We start from the raw sequence: 14,355 nt of genomic DNA, 5'->3' as shown, positions 1-14,355 counted from the left end.
ATTTTATGGCTTTAGCTTATCGCTAAACTTCTGCTCTCTGGCTGACCTCACTGACCTTATGGTCGCAACCGCAACCACAAACCCGGATTAAACCAGTCCAAACCAAGAAGGAACTCTTAGCTCCTCTATCTGTTGACCATGAAAAACCCTCTCCATCAGTCAGCTGCAGAAGCATTAATAAAACCAGATTTCAGATTTCCAATCCAAGAATCAGTCAGACAGAGCGAGATGAAATAGAAGTGAGTTTAAGTTTTAAATATTATAATGACGTAAATGTTAAAGCAGACCTATTAAACTGCTTTTCCAGTCCTATATTGTAGTTCTGTGACGCCTGTATGGCAGCTTTGCATGATTAAATTTTTTTTTTCTTATGCTGATTCTTCATGTAGGCCTTCATTTCAGCCTCTGTCTGAAACGAGCTGTAGATGCTCCTGTCTCTTTAAGACCCCCTCTCACAAAGCCCACTGTCTTCTGATTGGCCAAGAGCTGAAGCATATTACCAGGCTGCTGTTGTTGCTGGGCGGAACAGGCAGACGGAGCTTGCTGTGCAGAGCAAATGACCATATATGGAACAGCGGCTGACCCTTTGCTCCAGTGTAAAGTAGTGAGCGTGCAGCTTGTATAACAGCGTAAATTTGCTGTCCCCTCAAAATAACACATCACACAGCCATGGACACAGGACGGGCCCAGCACGTCTCCAGACCTGAACCCTACTGAGCATCTGTGGGGCTCCTCAAACGGAAGGTCTCTAACATCCACCAGCGCCGTGATGTCATCATGGAGGAGTGGAGTATGACTCCAGTGGCAACCTGTGAAGCTCTGCTGAACTCCAGGCCTTAAGAGCGTTAAGGCAGCGCTGGGAAATAATGGTGGCCCCACAAAATATAATAAAACCCTTTGGGCTCAATGTGGACATTTTCACATTTTGACCTCACTTTTGTTGCCAGCGGTTTAGACATTAACGGCTGTGTGATGTGTTATTTTGAGGGGACAGCAGATTTACACTGTTATACAAGCTGCACACTCACTATAGTGTGTGTGTATATATATATAACTGTATAACTGGTTAATGGTAAGTATTATAAATACATTTAAACTGGAAAAAATACTTTCACTTTGTCTGCTTTAGTTGTTTTTTTAGGATAGAATAAAATCTATAATTTTATTTCCAGTTAATCTCACAGAACCAGCTGTGATCGTTAAATGTGTGCTGTCGTGTTTCTCACATTGAGGAGGAGCAGAGCCGCTGGTTCGAGTCCCGACGACCTCCTGACCTTCAGCATCCACGCACCAACACTCCTGACCCCGCCCACTGCACTGCACAGGTCTGCGCACACACACAGACACACACACTTTATTTATTGATATTGAATCAAACATTTTGTTATCAAACTTGAAAAGAAACATGATGATGGGACGTGATTTGCTTTAATATGCTGATAAACATCTTCTGCCACCTAAAAATGTCAAAAGATGGACGAAGATTCAGTTTGTCCATTTTAACCCTCTTTGGAAATCAGTTTGATTAATACCTCAGGAAAAAGGATAACATGAGGTCGGCTTATGTAAACCTGTGTGGTAGATGGAACAATTATGTTTCTAACGTCTCAAACTTTCTGCTAAATTTATTTCTAATTATTTCCTGAACGGCGTTCTTTAACATCGATGTAGAAAGAGAAAGATACAAACCTGAACCTGCCATCCTCCGTGCAGTGAGGAACGTCACCCTGTTGCTTTGCAACAGCCACGCCCCTTAGCGACTCACATCGGCTCAGGGTCTCCGACTCCAGCTGGTACTCTGGACGACAACAACAACAACATCATCTTCATCATCAGGAAACAGGCACATCAGCAGCCAGACCAGGGGTCTCATTTATGTACGTACAAAACAGGGCTGGAAACGTGCGGGCGTCACTTCCCAAGCAAAGGTTGTGATCCAATGTGCGTCCTGTCAGTAAACTCTGAACCATGCAGGAATCAGATTAATTAATACCTGCATGCAGCAATTTATTCTCATAAATAAGGTGAACAGGAGGACAGATTTTACTTAAACTGATGCTGTTTTCAGTGAGTCAGTCGAGCAAATACGAGAGCAGAGTTTCATGTATTGTTTTCACATGTTCGTCGCCTTATGGAGCCAAACGCTGAGGCCGGCGTGTGGATGAGATGCGCTGCCTGTAAAAACATGTTACGGAAAATAAAACACTATTTTATGTCATTTCTTTAACTCGTCAGCAGCCTCGTTCAGCGAGCCGACTGTTTGTGTAAAAAAAATAAATGTTCAAACACAAGTGGAATGGGATCCAGATCAGTACCTGGGTCGTCCCGTCTGTGTGGCCCCCTCCAGCCAGCGGGGGCCCTTTCCTCTGACTGGGGCAAGCGTTGTGTGAAAGTGCGTTTTTTACCCACCAAACAGCTTCAGCTTCACCAAAAGGAACGAGTTAGATTCACTGAGTTAGATTCAGACTCTGCCTCCTTTTCTTCCTGCAGTCAGGACGCATTAATATTAACGAGCTTCACTGAGCCATTTTTGTCTTTTGGGCGCACGGATACTTTCAGTGAGGTTTCTACGCACAGTTTTATAAATGAGAGCCCTGGTCCCCCTAAACACTGAAGATGAAATCATCAGTTGAGCAGCTGCTGATTTTAGTTTTAGTTCACAAACTGAGTCAATGATGTTTTTATTTTGTCCTGTAAAAGAAAACTTTTTAAATAAATTTAAAATGAAAACAGCAGCTCGTTGAACACGCCGTTTCCTCACAATGCTCTGCGCGCCGGTGCTGAACGCCAACCTCTCCTGCCACCCAGCGTGATCAGCAGCCAATCAGGAGAGACGACGGTCACGTCAGATGCCAGTAAAGGTATTAAAACATGAGACATGAGACCTATAGCTACTAAAAAGAAAATCTTCTAAATAAAGAATCTGTTTCCAGTCAACTTATTCTTTTTCTGGTATTTTGGTCAGGCCCACATTCACAGTCCTGCTGCGCCACATACTCTTTAGAGCAACACGTGGATTCATGCGCCGCTGAAAATAGTCTCAAAGAAATACAAAACAAATTTCCTCCTGTTTGTCTGACAGAAACTACAGCGAGCAGCTGTTTGAGGACATTACTGAGCTTTTTAAACATGAAACTGTATATTTGTGAGGAGATTTTTAAGGTTTACGTCTTCAGGAGGAGCCACAGTGCTGAGAGACAAGTTGCTGGTTTGAGTCTGAGATTTGTTCTAGAAACAGAATCATGTCAGACTTGTTTACCTGAAGCTTTTCCCTGCAGCAGCTCCGGGCAGCAGACCAGGAAGCAGGCGATGTGGAGCAGCCAGGCCATTCTCTCTCTGTGGTGACGGACTGAGCGCCGCCGCCTCTTTATAAACCTGCAGACCTGCTGAGTCACCGTGAGGACGACCGACAGAACTCGCCTTCATCCCTCCTCCTCCTCCTCCTCCTCTTCTCCGTCCTCGTCTGTCCATCTCGGCGGAACCAGGAGCCCTCGACCACGACTCAGGAGGGGGCCAGCGAGCCGTGACGCCCTCTGATTGGACGAGAGGATCTCTGAAACACAGACGACGGGAGGGTTAGCGTCCAGCGTGACGTCTGTTATTTTTATTCCAGCACAGTGAAGCGGTCCCACCTGAGCACCAGGTGAAAAAGGGTTTTCCACACTGACAGAACATCTGTGGTAAAAGGACAAATATTTCCTCCATCACAGGAAGGTTTGTATTCTGGTTCAGCTTCTTTCACTAAAGTTTTTAAAACGAGAGTGGAGAAGATGAACACACACACACACACCAAGTGAATTCACTAAATAAACATTGATTAATAAAACCAGCTGTGTGACTGATGAAACAGAGCTTCACAATCACTCTTCAGACGTCACAAAGATTTATACGGCCTTGACACCTCAGACTCTTTCTGACCAAAATAAACCAGGAAATGTTCTCACTTATTATATTTGGTATTTTCTTCCTTAGAAGATAAAACAGGAAGTGAGATAATATATATTTCCAGCAGCCTCTGAGCTTCGACGTCAGTCGGTGTCTTTATCAGCTCTGCTGCAGTTTGATCATTTGAACAAGAAGAAAGTTTAATCAATTAAAAACCTAAGGATGGCAGTTTGGGACAAAAAGGTTCCCTGGGGCTTCCTGTTAATGCTGACAGGTAAGACATGGACTTTATGCTACATTAATGTTTTCTCAAACACTACACGTCTTTACTGATATTTTTCCCATCAACTGATCAAATCCAGAAACAAGATCATGAAGCTCTGAAACTGTTCTTCTGTTTTCTGTTTCAGTGCTGGACGACACTTTAACTGTCTCTCTCTGCATCTTCTAACTCAGCCGCCATCACTGCGCTGTTTTGTTTCAGGTGCTGTGGGTGTTGGTGTGAACTATCCAGCTCCTGTTTGTGCTGTGACAGGATCGACCGTCACCCTCCTCTGCACCTTCACACCTCTGAGGTCTGTCGGTCAGGATGGAAGAGAAGTTTCTACAGAGATCATCAGAGTCGTCTGGTGCCGGAACCATCAGATTTGTCAGGGCTCTACCCCGTCTGTGTTTGACAGCAGTTCAGGAAACAACAACCCTCGTTACAAATACCTGGGAGACAAGAAGGGAAACTGCACTTTACAGATCACAGATGTGCAGAAGGAAGACGAGGCAACTCTTCACTTCAGAATAGAGGCTAATGACAGCAGAGCACATTTTACTGGACAACCAGGAGTGAACGTCACAGTCTCTGGTAAGAGCATCACATGATAAAAAACATCAGCAGCGAATATTAATAATCATTTATATTCTGTTCAAACTTTATGTAGCGCTGAGTCAGAAACAGCCTGTTCATATTCACACAGTTACAAACAGTCACAGCTAAAAGCTGCATTTTGGACTCATCAAGAAGGAGTTGATCATCACTTCCTGTGTCCCCAATGTAGATGTGTTCAGGGACTCTAATCAAGCATCGAGCGTGTCCAGGTGCTGGTCATATAATTAGAATGTCATCAAAAAGTTGATTATTTCAGTAATTCCATTCAAAAAGTTAAACTTGTATAATTTATACATTCATTCCACACAGACTGATATCTTTCAAAATTTGAATACTGTGAAAAGGTTCAATACTGAAGACACCTGGTGCCACACTCTAATCAGCTAATTAACGCAAAACACCTGCAAAGGCTGTCCAAAAGACGACCATTGACACCTTGCACAAGGAGGGCAAGACACAAAAGGTCATTGTAAAGAGGCTGGCTGTTCACAGAGCTCTGTGTCCAAGCACATTAATAGAGAGGCGAAGGGAAGGAAAAGATGTGGTAGAAAAAAGTGTACAAGAAATACAGATAACCTGGAGAGGATTGTGAAACAAAGGCCATTCAAAAATGTGGGGAGATTCACAAAGAGTGGACTGCAGCTGGAGTCAGTGCTTCAAGAACCACCACGCACAGACGTATGCAAGACATGGGTTTCAGCTGTCGCATTACACAAGACACAGCGTCAGAAGCGTCTCGCCTGGGCTAAAGACAAAAAGGACTGGACTGCTGCTGAGTGGTCCAAAGTTATGTTCTCTGATGAAAGTAAATTTTGCATTTCCTTTGGAAGTCAAGGTCCCAGAGTCTGGAGGAAGAGAGGAGAGGAACAGAATCCACGTTGCTTGAAGTCCAGTGTAAAGTTTCCACAGTCAGTGATGGTTTGGGGCCAAAAGAACTATGGTCCTAGGATTGCAGGGGTCTTGAAACTGCAGCCTCCCGTACTGCAGCTACATAATATTAATTAATTGCATTTTGGTATGGAGGAATTATTGGGTCAGAACTAAAACTAAAAGTCGAAATCAGAAACTAAAAGTCAAAGTTGAAAATGAATTTGGTATTTAGGATTGGGCATTTAGTCATTTAGAATTGGGTATTTGGGAAATAGGGATTTGGCGATTGAGTCGTGTATGCAAATGAGGAGGCGTGACCCAAAGGCTGCAGGGAGGGTTTGGAACAGCTGAGGCGCAGAGGCACTTTATGGACTGCCGCCACCTAAAATCAATGCTTTAAGTGGAAAAAGGACTGGACGATATGGCCAGAAATCTTATCAATTTTTTTCAATTTGATAAAAAGTTTCACATCATTGGATATCGATAATTATAATAATAATAAATGTTAAATCATTGTTTCTTTCAAGTTTAATGGCAGATTTTTGCTCCTGAGTGAAAGTTGGGGAAACCAGACAGTTAATTGTGCCACTTAATGACAAACAGTGGACACAAATCTACAAATCTAAGCAGAGAACATGTAATAGTTGCCTATTCTGCCTTCAGGTACAGCTTTTAATGGGGACAAACAGTTATCGAGGAACAGGTAAAGAAAATGCTCAGCACTGGTATCATAGAGCCTTCCACTTCTGCTTGGGCCTCCCCAGTGGTTTTGACACCTAAAAAAGACGGAACTCCGCGTTTCTGTGTAGACTTCAGGGGACTTAATGCTAAAACACACCATGACGGGTACCCCATGCCACTGATTCATGAAATTTTGGAGTCCATGCACGGAGCACAGTACTTCAGCTCGCTTGACCTCCAGAGTGGGTACTGGCAGGTAGCCATGGATGAGGAAAGCAAGCAAAAAACAGCTATGATCACCCACCTAGGCCTGTTCCAGTTCAAGGTCATGCCGTTTGGTCTGAGGAATGCTGGTGCCACCTTCCAGCGGTTGATGGAAAGACTCATACTACAGAGACTGTTCTTCAGGGGGCGCTAGCGAGCCCATTTGTGACGCTTATGCATATGAAAAGATGACGTAAATTTTTGTTTCAACAGGGCCCTCTCATGTTTCATGCTCTTAATACTCATATACTGATACTAACAATAATAAAAAGTATCCACGGGGTCCAAAAGTATTCGTTTCAGCACTACAAAAACTCAGTGAGTGACTTTAAATGGTGATTTCAAGCTCTGCCAAGTCTCAAACATCACTTTGATAAAAACGAAAAGGACTTTTATAATGAAAATGTATTTTAAACTCATTCAGATGGGACTAGAATGCAGATAAAGAGCTCCAGAGGAGACAGAGAGCTGAGAAGAGGTGAAAACGTCACTCTGTACTGCACTGCACTCTGTACCTTCCACCAACTGGAGGTCACCTGGTTCAGAGATGGCCACGCCCTCTCAGAGTCTGGCCCCGCCCTCCACATCATCCCTCTGACTGCAAGGGATTCTGGGACGTACACCTGTGGTTTGAAGGCCAGCGTCAGCAGCCTCTCCCTGCCGTACAGCCTGAAGGTGGAGGAAGAAGGTTTGTTTGCTCACAGTTACTGAACACAGAAACCTGCACCTGGATTTTACATGGACATGGAAATGACACTCTGATTCATGTAATTCATGTTACACCCAGAACACATCTAGATTAACTAAGAGACTACATACAGCACCTTTACGCCTTGTGTTTCACTTTGCACTCAGATTATGACCTTTTTAACTTGGAAAAGTGTCCTAGATATACTTGCGCCATGAACTCTAGACCCTGTGCTATAGACCGTTTAAAGAGAGCCCAGGTTAATAATAATAATAATAATAATCTTTATTTGTAGAGCACTTTTCAAAAACAAGTTACAAAGTGCTTTAACAAGTGTAAAGACAATAATACCCAAGAGACAATAATACAAAAACAATACAAGATAAAAGCATGAAAACATTGAAAAGACTAAAATACACGTTTAAGATAAATATAAAACAAGTAAAATAGAATAAAATAAAAGGGATAAAATGAAGTCAAATAAGATCGGGAAAGGCTCTCCAATAAAAGTATGTTTTAAGAAGGGACTTAAAAGAGTTCACTGACTCAGCCGACCTGATTTCCTCGGGCAGGCTGTTCCAGAGCCTCGGGGCCCTGACAGCAAACGCTCTGTCCCCTTTAGTTTTCAGTCGAGACTCTGGAACAGACAACAGACCTCTGCCCGAGGATCTCAAGGTACGTGCTGGTGCGTATGGGACTAAAAGGTCAGAAATATAACAAGGCGAGAGGCCATGAAGAGCTTTAAAAGTGATCAATAGAATTTTAAAGTCAATTCTAAAACATACTGGGAGCCAGTGTAATGAAGCTAAAATAGGAGTAATGTGGTCATATTTCTTTGTTCTGGTTAAAAGCCTGGCAGCTGAGTTCTGGACAGTCTGGAGTCGATCAATAGATTTTTGGGTTAAACAGGTTAAAAGGCTGTTGCAATAATCCAGGCGTGATGAGATGAAGGTGTGTAAAATGGTCTCGGTGTCCTTAAAAGTTAACATAGATCGAATTTTAGCTATATTTCTAAGTTGATAAAAACATGATTGAACAAGCTTTGTGGTGTGCTACTCGAAATTTAAATTACTATCAGACCAAACACCAAGGTTCTTTGCCACAGGCTTAATGTGATTTACTAGGGAACCAGCAGATGGCAGTATTTGATTTGCCATCTGCTGGGACCCGATGACCAGGATTTCTGTTTTGTCTGAGTTCAGCTGGAGGAAATTATTTGACATCCATTTTTTCTTCACAAAGGCAGTTGTTAAGTGAACTCAGCATTCCAGGGTCTGTGGATCTGACGGGCAAGTATATTTGTGTGTCATCAGCATAAATATGAAAAGAAATGCCATGTTTATGGATAATATGTCCAAGGGGAAGCAGATACAAGGAAAACAAAATGGGTCCTAAGACCGACCCCTGAGGCACACCATATTTAACTGGACAGAATGAAGAGACATAGTTGTTTACAGACACGCAAAACTTCCTATTTGACAGGTAGGATGAAAACCATTCTAGGGCCGTACCAGAGATCCCCACCCAGCGCCTCAGTCTGTCTAACATGATGTTGTGATCAATGGTGTCAAAAGCAGCACTAAGGTCCAGGAGTACAAGGACCGAGCACATGCTTTCATCAGCAGACATTAAAAGGTCATTGGTGACTTTAAGCAGGGCAGTCTCAGTGCTGTGGTACTTCCTGAAACCAGACTGAAACTTTTCAAATAATTTGTTATTTTCCAGCACAGTGAGCAGCTGTTTGGACACAATTCTTTCTAAAATCTTTGCAATAAAAGGCAGTTTTGAAATTGGTCTAAAATTATGTAGGAGGGAGGGATCTAAACCAGGTTTCTTTAAAGGTGGGTTCACGCAAGCCGTTTTAAAATAATCAGGGACACAACCAGTAGATAGGGAGCTGTTGAAAACAGAGATCAAACGGGGCCCAACAGAATCCATTACTTTCAGTAAAAACTTTGTAGGTATTACATCAAGTGGGCTGGAGGACACTCTCATTTGTGATACTGTTTTTAAAAGTTCAGACAAGTTGATGGGATAAAACTGGTTAAAACTCTCTTGTTGCTGTTGAGGAACCTCTGAGTAAGAGGCCGCGGGGGTAATAGAGGCTCTGATTGACGCCACCTTATTGGTAAAATAAGATAAAAACAATTCACAGTCATCATTACTTCCAGCTGAGGCACAAGGAGGGGTTGGGTTTACCAGCTGATCCACAGTCTTAAACAGAAACCTGGGATTGTGTTTATGTGTAGTAATGAGTTCAGAAAAATAGTGTGTTCTCGCATCCTTAACCATGTTATTGTAGTTAATTAATAAATCCTTCAGACTGAGGTAATGGACTTGGAGACTGGATTTTTTCCTGCATTCCCTTTTTAGGCTGCGAATGCTGTCATTTATCCAGGGTTGCTTACTAGCTTTAGACGTAGGCCTAACCTTTAGAGGAGCAGTAATATTTAGTGACGACAAGCAGATATGATTGAAGTGATCGACCAGATTGTTGGTGTTGGAATCAGACAGGTGTTGGCTTTGGCTCTGAAAGAATGCGCAAAACTTTGAAACACTTTGTTCATTAAAGATGCGAGAACACACGGAGCTTGGTGAGGCGGCATGAGTAACAGGCGAATCGCAGCTAAAAACAATACATCTGTGGTCAGATATGGTCATGTCCACTAATTCCACAGAGGAAATGCTGACACCCAGGGTAAAAACCAAGTCCAGTGTATGACCACGGTTATGTGTTTGATCTTTGACATGTTGTTTGAAGTTAAAAGAAGTGGCCATATTTAAAAAGTCAGTTGCATTAACATTGTTGGGGTCATCAACATGAATATTAAAATCGCCACAAAGAACAATTCTGTCATAATTTACTGTCATAGGTTACTGTATTTTATGTTAAAGTTTTCTTAAACACTACATATCTTTGCTTATATTTTGTCACAGTTTTCACATCAAAATGATCAAATCCAGAAAAATTATTGTGAAGTTGTAAGAAACTGTTCTTTAGTTTTCTGTTTCGGTGCTGGAGGACAATTTTAATGCGTCACTCTGCATTTTCTAAATCCACATATTTCCTCCCTGAACTCAGCCGCCATCACTGCGCTGTGTTGTTCCAGGTGCTGTGGGTGTTGGTGTGAACTATCCAGCTCCTGTTTGTGCTGTGACAGGATCGACTGTCACCCTCCTCTGCACCTTCACACCTCTGAAGTTTTTCATTCAGAATGGAAGAGCAGTTTTAATCGAGATCATCAGAGTCGTCTGGTGCCAGAACGATGATTATTGTCAGTTCCCTGCCCTGTCTGTGTACAACAGCAGTTCACAAAACAACAACCCTCGTTACAAATACCTGGGAGACAAGAAGGGAAACTGCACTTTACAGATCACAGATGTGCAGAAGGAAGACGAGGGAAGTCTTCGCTTCAGAATGGAGGCTGACTACACCAGAGCACATTTTACTGGACCTCCAGGAGTGAACGTCACAGTCTCTGGTAAGAGCATCACATACAGTGGGTACGGAAAGTATTCAGACCCCTTTAAATTTTTCACTCTTTGTTTCATTGCAGCCATTTTCCAAAAATCAAAAAAGTTCATTTTATTTCTCAGTAATGTACACTCAGCACCCCATCTTGACAGAAAAAAAAAACAGAAATGTAGAAATTTTTGCAAATTTATTAAAAAAGAAAAACTGAAATATCACATGGTCATAAGTATTCAGACCCTTTGCCGTGACACTCATATTTAACTCAGGTGCTGTCTATTTCTTCTGATCATCCTTGAGATGGTTCTACACCTTCATTTGAGTCCAGCTGTGTTTGATTATACTGACTGGACTTGATTAGGAAAGCCACACACCTGTCTATATAAGACCTTACAGCTCACAGTGCATGTCAGAGCAAATGAGAATCATGAGGTCAAAGGAACTGCCTGAAGAGCTCAGAGACAGAATTGTGGCAAGGCACAGATCTGGCCAAGGTTACAAAAAAATGTCTGCTGCACTTAAGGTTCCTAAGAGCACAGTGGCCTCCATAATCCTCAAATGGAAGACGTTTGGGACACCAGAACCCTTCCTAGAGCTGGCCGTCCGGCCAAACTGAGCTATCGGGGGAGAAGAGCCTTGGTGAGAGAGGTAAAGAAGAACCCAAAGGTCACTGTGGCTGAGCTCCAGAGATGCAGTCGGGAGATGGGAGAAAGTTGTAGTAAGTCAACCATCACTGCAGCAATCCACCAGTCGGGGCTTTATGGCAGAGTGGCCCGACGGAAGCCTCTCCTCAGTGCAAGACACATGAAAGCCCGCATGGAGTTTGCTAAAAAACACCTGAAGGACTCCAAGATGGTGATAAATAAGATCCTCTGGTCTGATGAGACCAAGATAGAACTTTTTGGCCTTAATTCTAAGCGGTATGTGTGGAGAACACCAGGCACTGCTCATCACCTGTCCAATACAGTCTCAACAGTGAAGCATGGTGGTGGCAGCATCATGCTGTGGGGGTGTTTTTCAGCTGCAGGGACAGGACGACTGGTTGCAATCGAGGGAAAGATGAATGCGGCCAAGTACAGGGATATCCTGGATGAAAACCTTTTCCAGAGTGCTCTGGACCTCAGACTGGGCCGAAGGTTTACCTTCCAACAAGACAAGACCCTAAGCGCACCGCTAAAATAACGAAGGAGTGGCTTCACAACAACTCCGTGGCTGTTCTTGAATGGCCCAGCCAGAGCCCTGACTTAAACCCAATTGAGCATCTCTGGAGAGACCTGAAAATGGCTGTCCACCAACGTTTACCATCCAACCTGACAGAACTGGAGAGGATCTGCAAGGAGGAATGGCAGAGGATACCCAAATCCAGATGTGAAAAACTTGTTGCATCTTTCCCAAAACGACTCATGGCTGTATTAGATCAAAAGGGTGCTTCTACTAAATACTGAGCAAAGGGTCTGAATACTTATGACCATGTGATATTTCAGTTTTTCTTTTTTAATAAATTTGCAAAAATTTCTACATTTCTGTTTTTTTCTGTCAAGATGGGGTGCTGAGTGTACATTACTGAGAAATAAAATGAACTTTTTTGATTTTTGGAAAATGGCTGCAATGAAACAAAGAGTGAAAAATTTAAAGGGGTCTGAATACTTTCCGTACCCACTGTATATTAATAATTATTTATATTTTGTTCAGCCTTTATGTAGCACTGAGCCAGAAACAGCCTGTTCCCCTTTAGTTACAAACAGTCACAGCTAAAAGCTGCTCAGTGCAAACCACCACAGGATCCATCAGCTGTGAACCAGGGTTTGTCATTGTTCTAACTCCCCTGGTGGTGGTATTAGGACTGAACGATTAATTGCATTTGCGATATTATCACGATGTAATAAAACGAGATATTTTAATCGCAAAGGCTGCGATTACACTCTGGTCACATGACACCCACACGGAAAACAGTCTGCAGACGGAGTTGCTGCTTCGTCTGCACGTTACGCTCTACCTTGGCTTCTTGTTGTACAACAGCCTTAAGCTTTAGTGTCACACAGGGAATGAAAGTAGCAGCTGTCACCCACGGGTAACTTGGTGGTGGGTGAAATCGTCGGGCCACCCGCCGCTTTGATGGACAAGAAAAATGCACTACAGAAAGACACGTGTAGTACGGTAAGAGTACTGTGGCGATCGGCGCCAGCGTCACACACACAGCCACCAGTCAGCTCAGGAAATATCTGTGAAACGGCGTTTCAAACCAAACGCACAAGTCCGAAAGAGGCCCGGCCTGTCCCGAGTTACAGCCTAGGTAACAGCCGGTGTCCTGCTCGCCAGCATCGCTGGCTGCGGGGAGGAGTCAGGTGTTGACGGAGAATTACTAAGCTTGTCTATTAAACAGGAAAGCGACACTTGGTTTTATTTTCGTTGGCCAACTTTTGAACTGAGTTTTGTCAAGGAAATCGTATATTTCCTGGTGCAGACGTAGCACCCGGGCACGACGGACCCCCTATAAACCTATGGAGAGGAGGAAGGAGATCAGGAGGCAGGACAGAGAAAGGGGTGGGAGGGAGGGATGCAGGATACGAGGGCGAAGGGGAGGACTTAGGACGTGTGGGTATTTATGGAAATGCTGACGATGACGCGCTTGATGTGTGGTCCCGCTCCTGAAACTCTGCTAATTAACACCATTAAATGGAGACTTCAAGTTCTGCCAAGTCTTAAACATCACTTTGATCAAAACGATGAACTGAAAAAGAACTTTTATAATGAAAATGTATTTTAAACTCATTCAGATGTTCAGATGCAGATAAACAGCTCCAGAGGAGACGGAAAGCTGAGAAGAGGTGAAACCGTCACTCTGTACTGCACTGCACTCTGTACCTTCCACCAACTGGAGGTCACCTGGTACAGAGATGGCCACGCCCTCTCAGAGTCTGGCCCCGCCCTCCAGCTCGGTCCGCTGACTGCAAGGGATTCTGGGAAGTACACCTGTGGTTTGAAGACCAGCAGCAGCAGCCTCTCTCTGCCGTACAGCCTGAAGGTGAAGGAAGAGGAGAAAGGTTTGTTTGCTCAGTTTTCTCTATGGTAGAAATACTCAGAGGACTCTGCTGGATAATGTAACGATCATTCAGGTTAATGTTACAGTTGGAGTTATTTAAATCTAGTTTAAGACATCAGGTCAGTTTGGTGGACCGGTATAAAAACTACAATACCCATAAGCCTCAGTTGCAGTTGCTATAAGAAGCAGGCAGTCAGAGTTTGCTTAATGTCTAAGGTCTAACAGCTTCCTGTCCGTCTGATCCACATGAACAGTTGCCCCTCTGCTGATTGTTCGTCTGGTTCTCTTCACTCTGCACTCTGTGCTCATCGTCATAGCGGCATCCATCTTCATCAAAAGGTAACGTTCACCTACAAGAACCAAGTCAGTCTGGTTTCTGCTGCTGCCTGTATTCAGCACAACGTTTCTAGATGGGAGAAATCTGTATTTCATAATTTTTGGTTTCATGATGCTGCCAAAGTCTAACGTCAATTCTGTTTCTACTTAGTAGAGCCCGACGGATATGAGATTTTTAAGTCCGATACCGATTTTGATATTTGAGGATTTTAAAATCCGAAAGCCGATATATCAGC

The 14,355-nt window shown here is 43.4% G+C and overlaps 2 protein-coding genes across 2 annotated transcripts in view; one reads left to right on the top strand and one right to left on the bottom strand.

Annotated features, from left to right (window-relative positions):
• The window catches only part of tg (thyroglobulin), a 34,399-nt gene extending 30,512 nt beyond the window's left edge, over positions 1–3,887 (bottom strand). The window contains exons 1-4 of the mRNA XM_038712388.1: positions 3,633–3,887; positions 3,260–3,553; positions 1,690–1,798; positions 1,227–1,327 (exon numbers count right to left, since the gene is read on the bottom strand). Of these exons, the coding sequence (XP_038568316.1) occupies positions 1,227–1,327; positions 1,690–1,798; positions 3,260–3,329 (280 nt within the window). The 5' untranslated portion in view covers positions 3,330–3,553; positions 3,633–3,887. The remainder of the gene's footprint in view (positions 1–1,226; positions 1,328–1,689; positions 1,799–3,259; positions 3,554–3,632) is intronic.
• A 142-nt stretch (positions 3,888–4,029) lies between these two features.
• On the top strand, positions 4,030–14,126 carry LOC119898356 (hemicentin-2-like). The gene is made up of 6 exons (XM_038712567.1): positions 4,030–4,159; positions 4,370–4,741; positions 7,005–7,268; positions 10,430–10,750; positions 13,518–13,784; positions 14,038–14,126. Exons 1-6 carry the CDS (start codon positions 4,108–4,110, stop codon positions 14,124–14,126), a joined length of 1,365 nt encoding a protein of 454 aa, XP_038568495.1. The 5' UTR covers positions 4,030–4,107.
• Positions 14,127–14,355: the final 229 nt, after the last annotated feature.

Source organism: Micropterus salmoides, unplaced genomic scaffold (assembly GCF_014851395.1).
Source record: "Micropterus salmoides isolate LMB-PRFRI ecotype aquatic unplaced genomic scaffold, ASM1485139v1 Ms_hic_scaffold_11, whole genome shotgun sequence".
NCBI classification, from domain to species: domain Eukaryota; kingdom Metazoa; phylum Chordata; class Actinopteri; order Centrarchiformes; family Centrarchidae; genus Micropterus; species Micropterus salmoides.
This window is presented reverse-complemented; position numbering and strand designations above follow the sequence as displayed.

Coding starts and splice junctions, on each gene's coding strand:
- LOC119898356 (XM_038712567.1), top strand. CDS start 4,108: ATGGCAGTTTGGGACAAAAAGGTTCCCTGGGGCTTCCTGTTAATGCTG. Junction 4,742..7,004: donor AGTGAACGTCACAGTCTCTG/GTAAGAGCATCA, acceptor AAACTCATTCAG/ATGGGACTAGAATGCAGATA. Junction 13,785..14,037: donor GGTGAAGGAAGAGGAGAAAG/GTTTGTTTGCTC, acceptor CCACATGAACAG/TTGCCCCTCTGCTGATTGTT.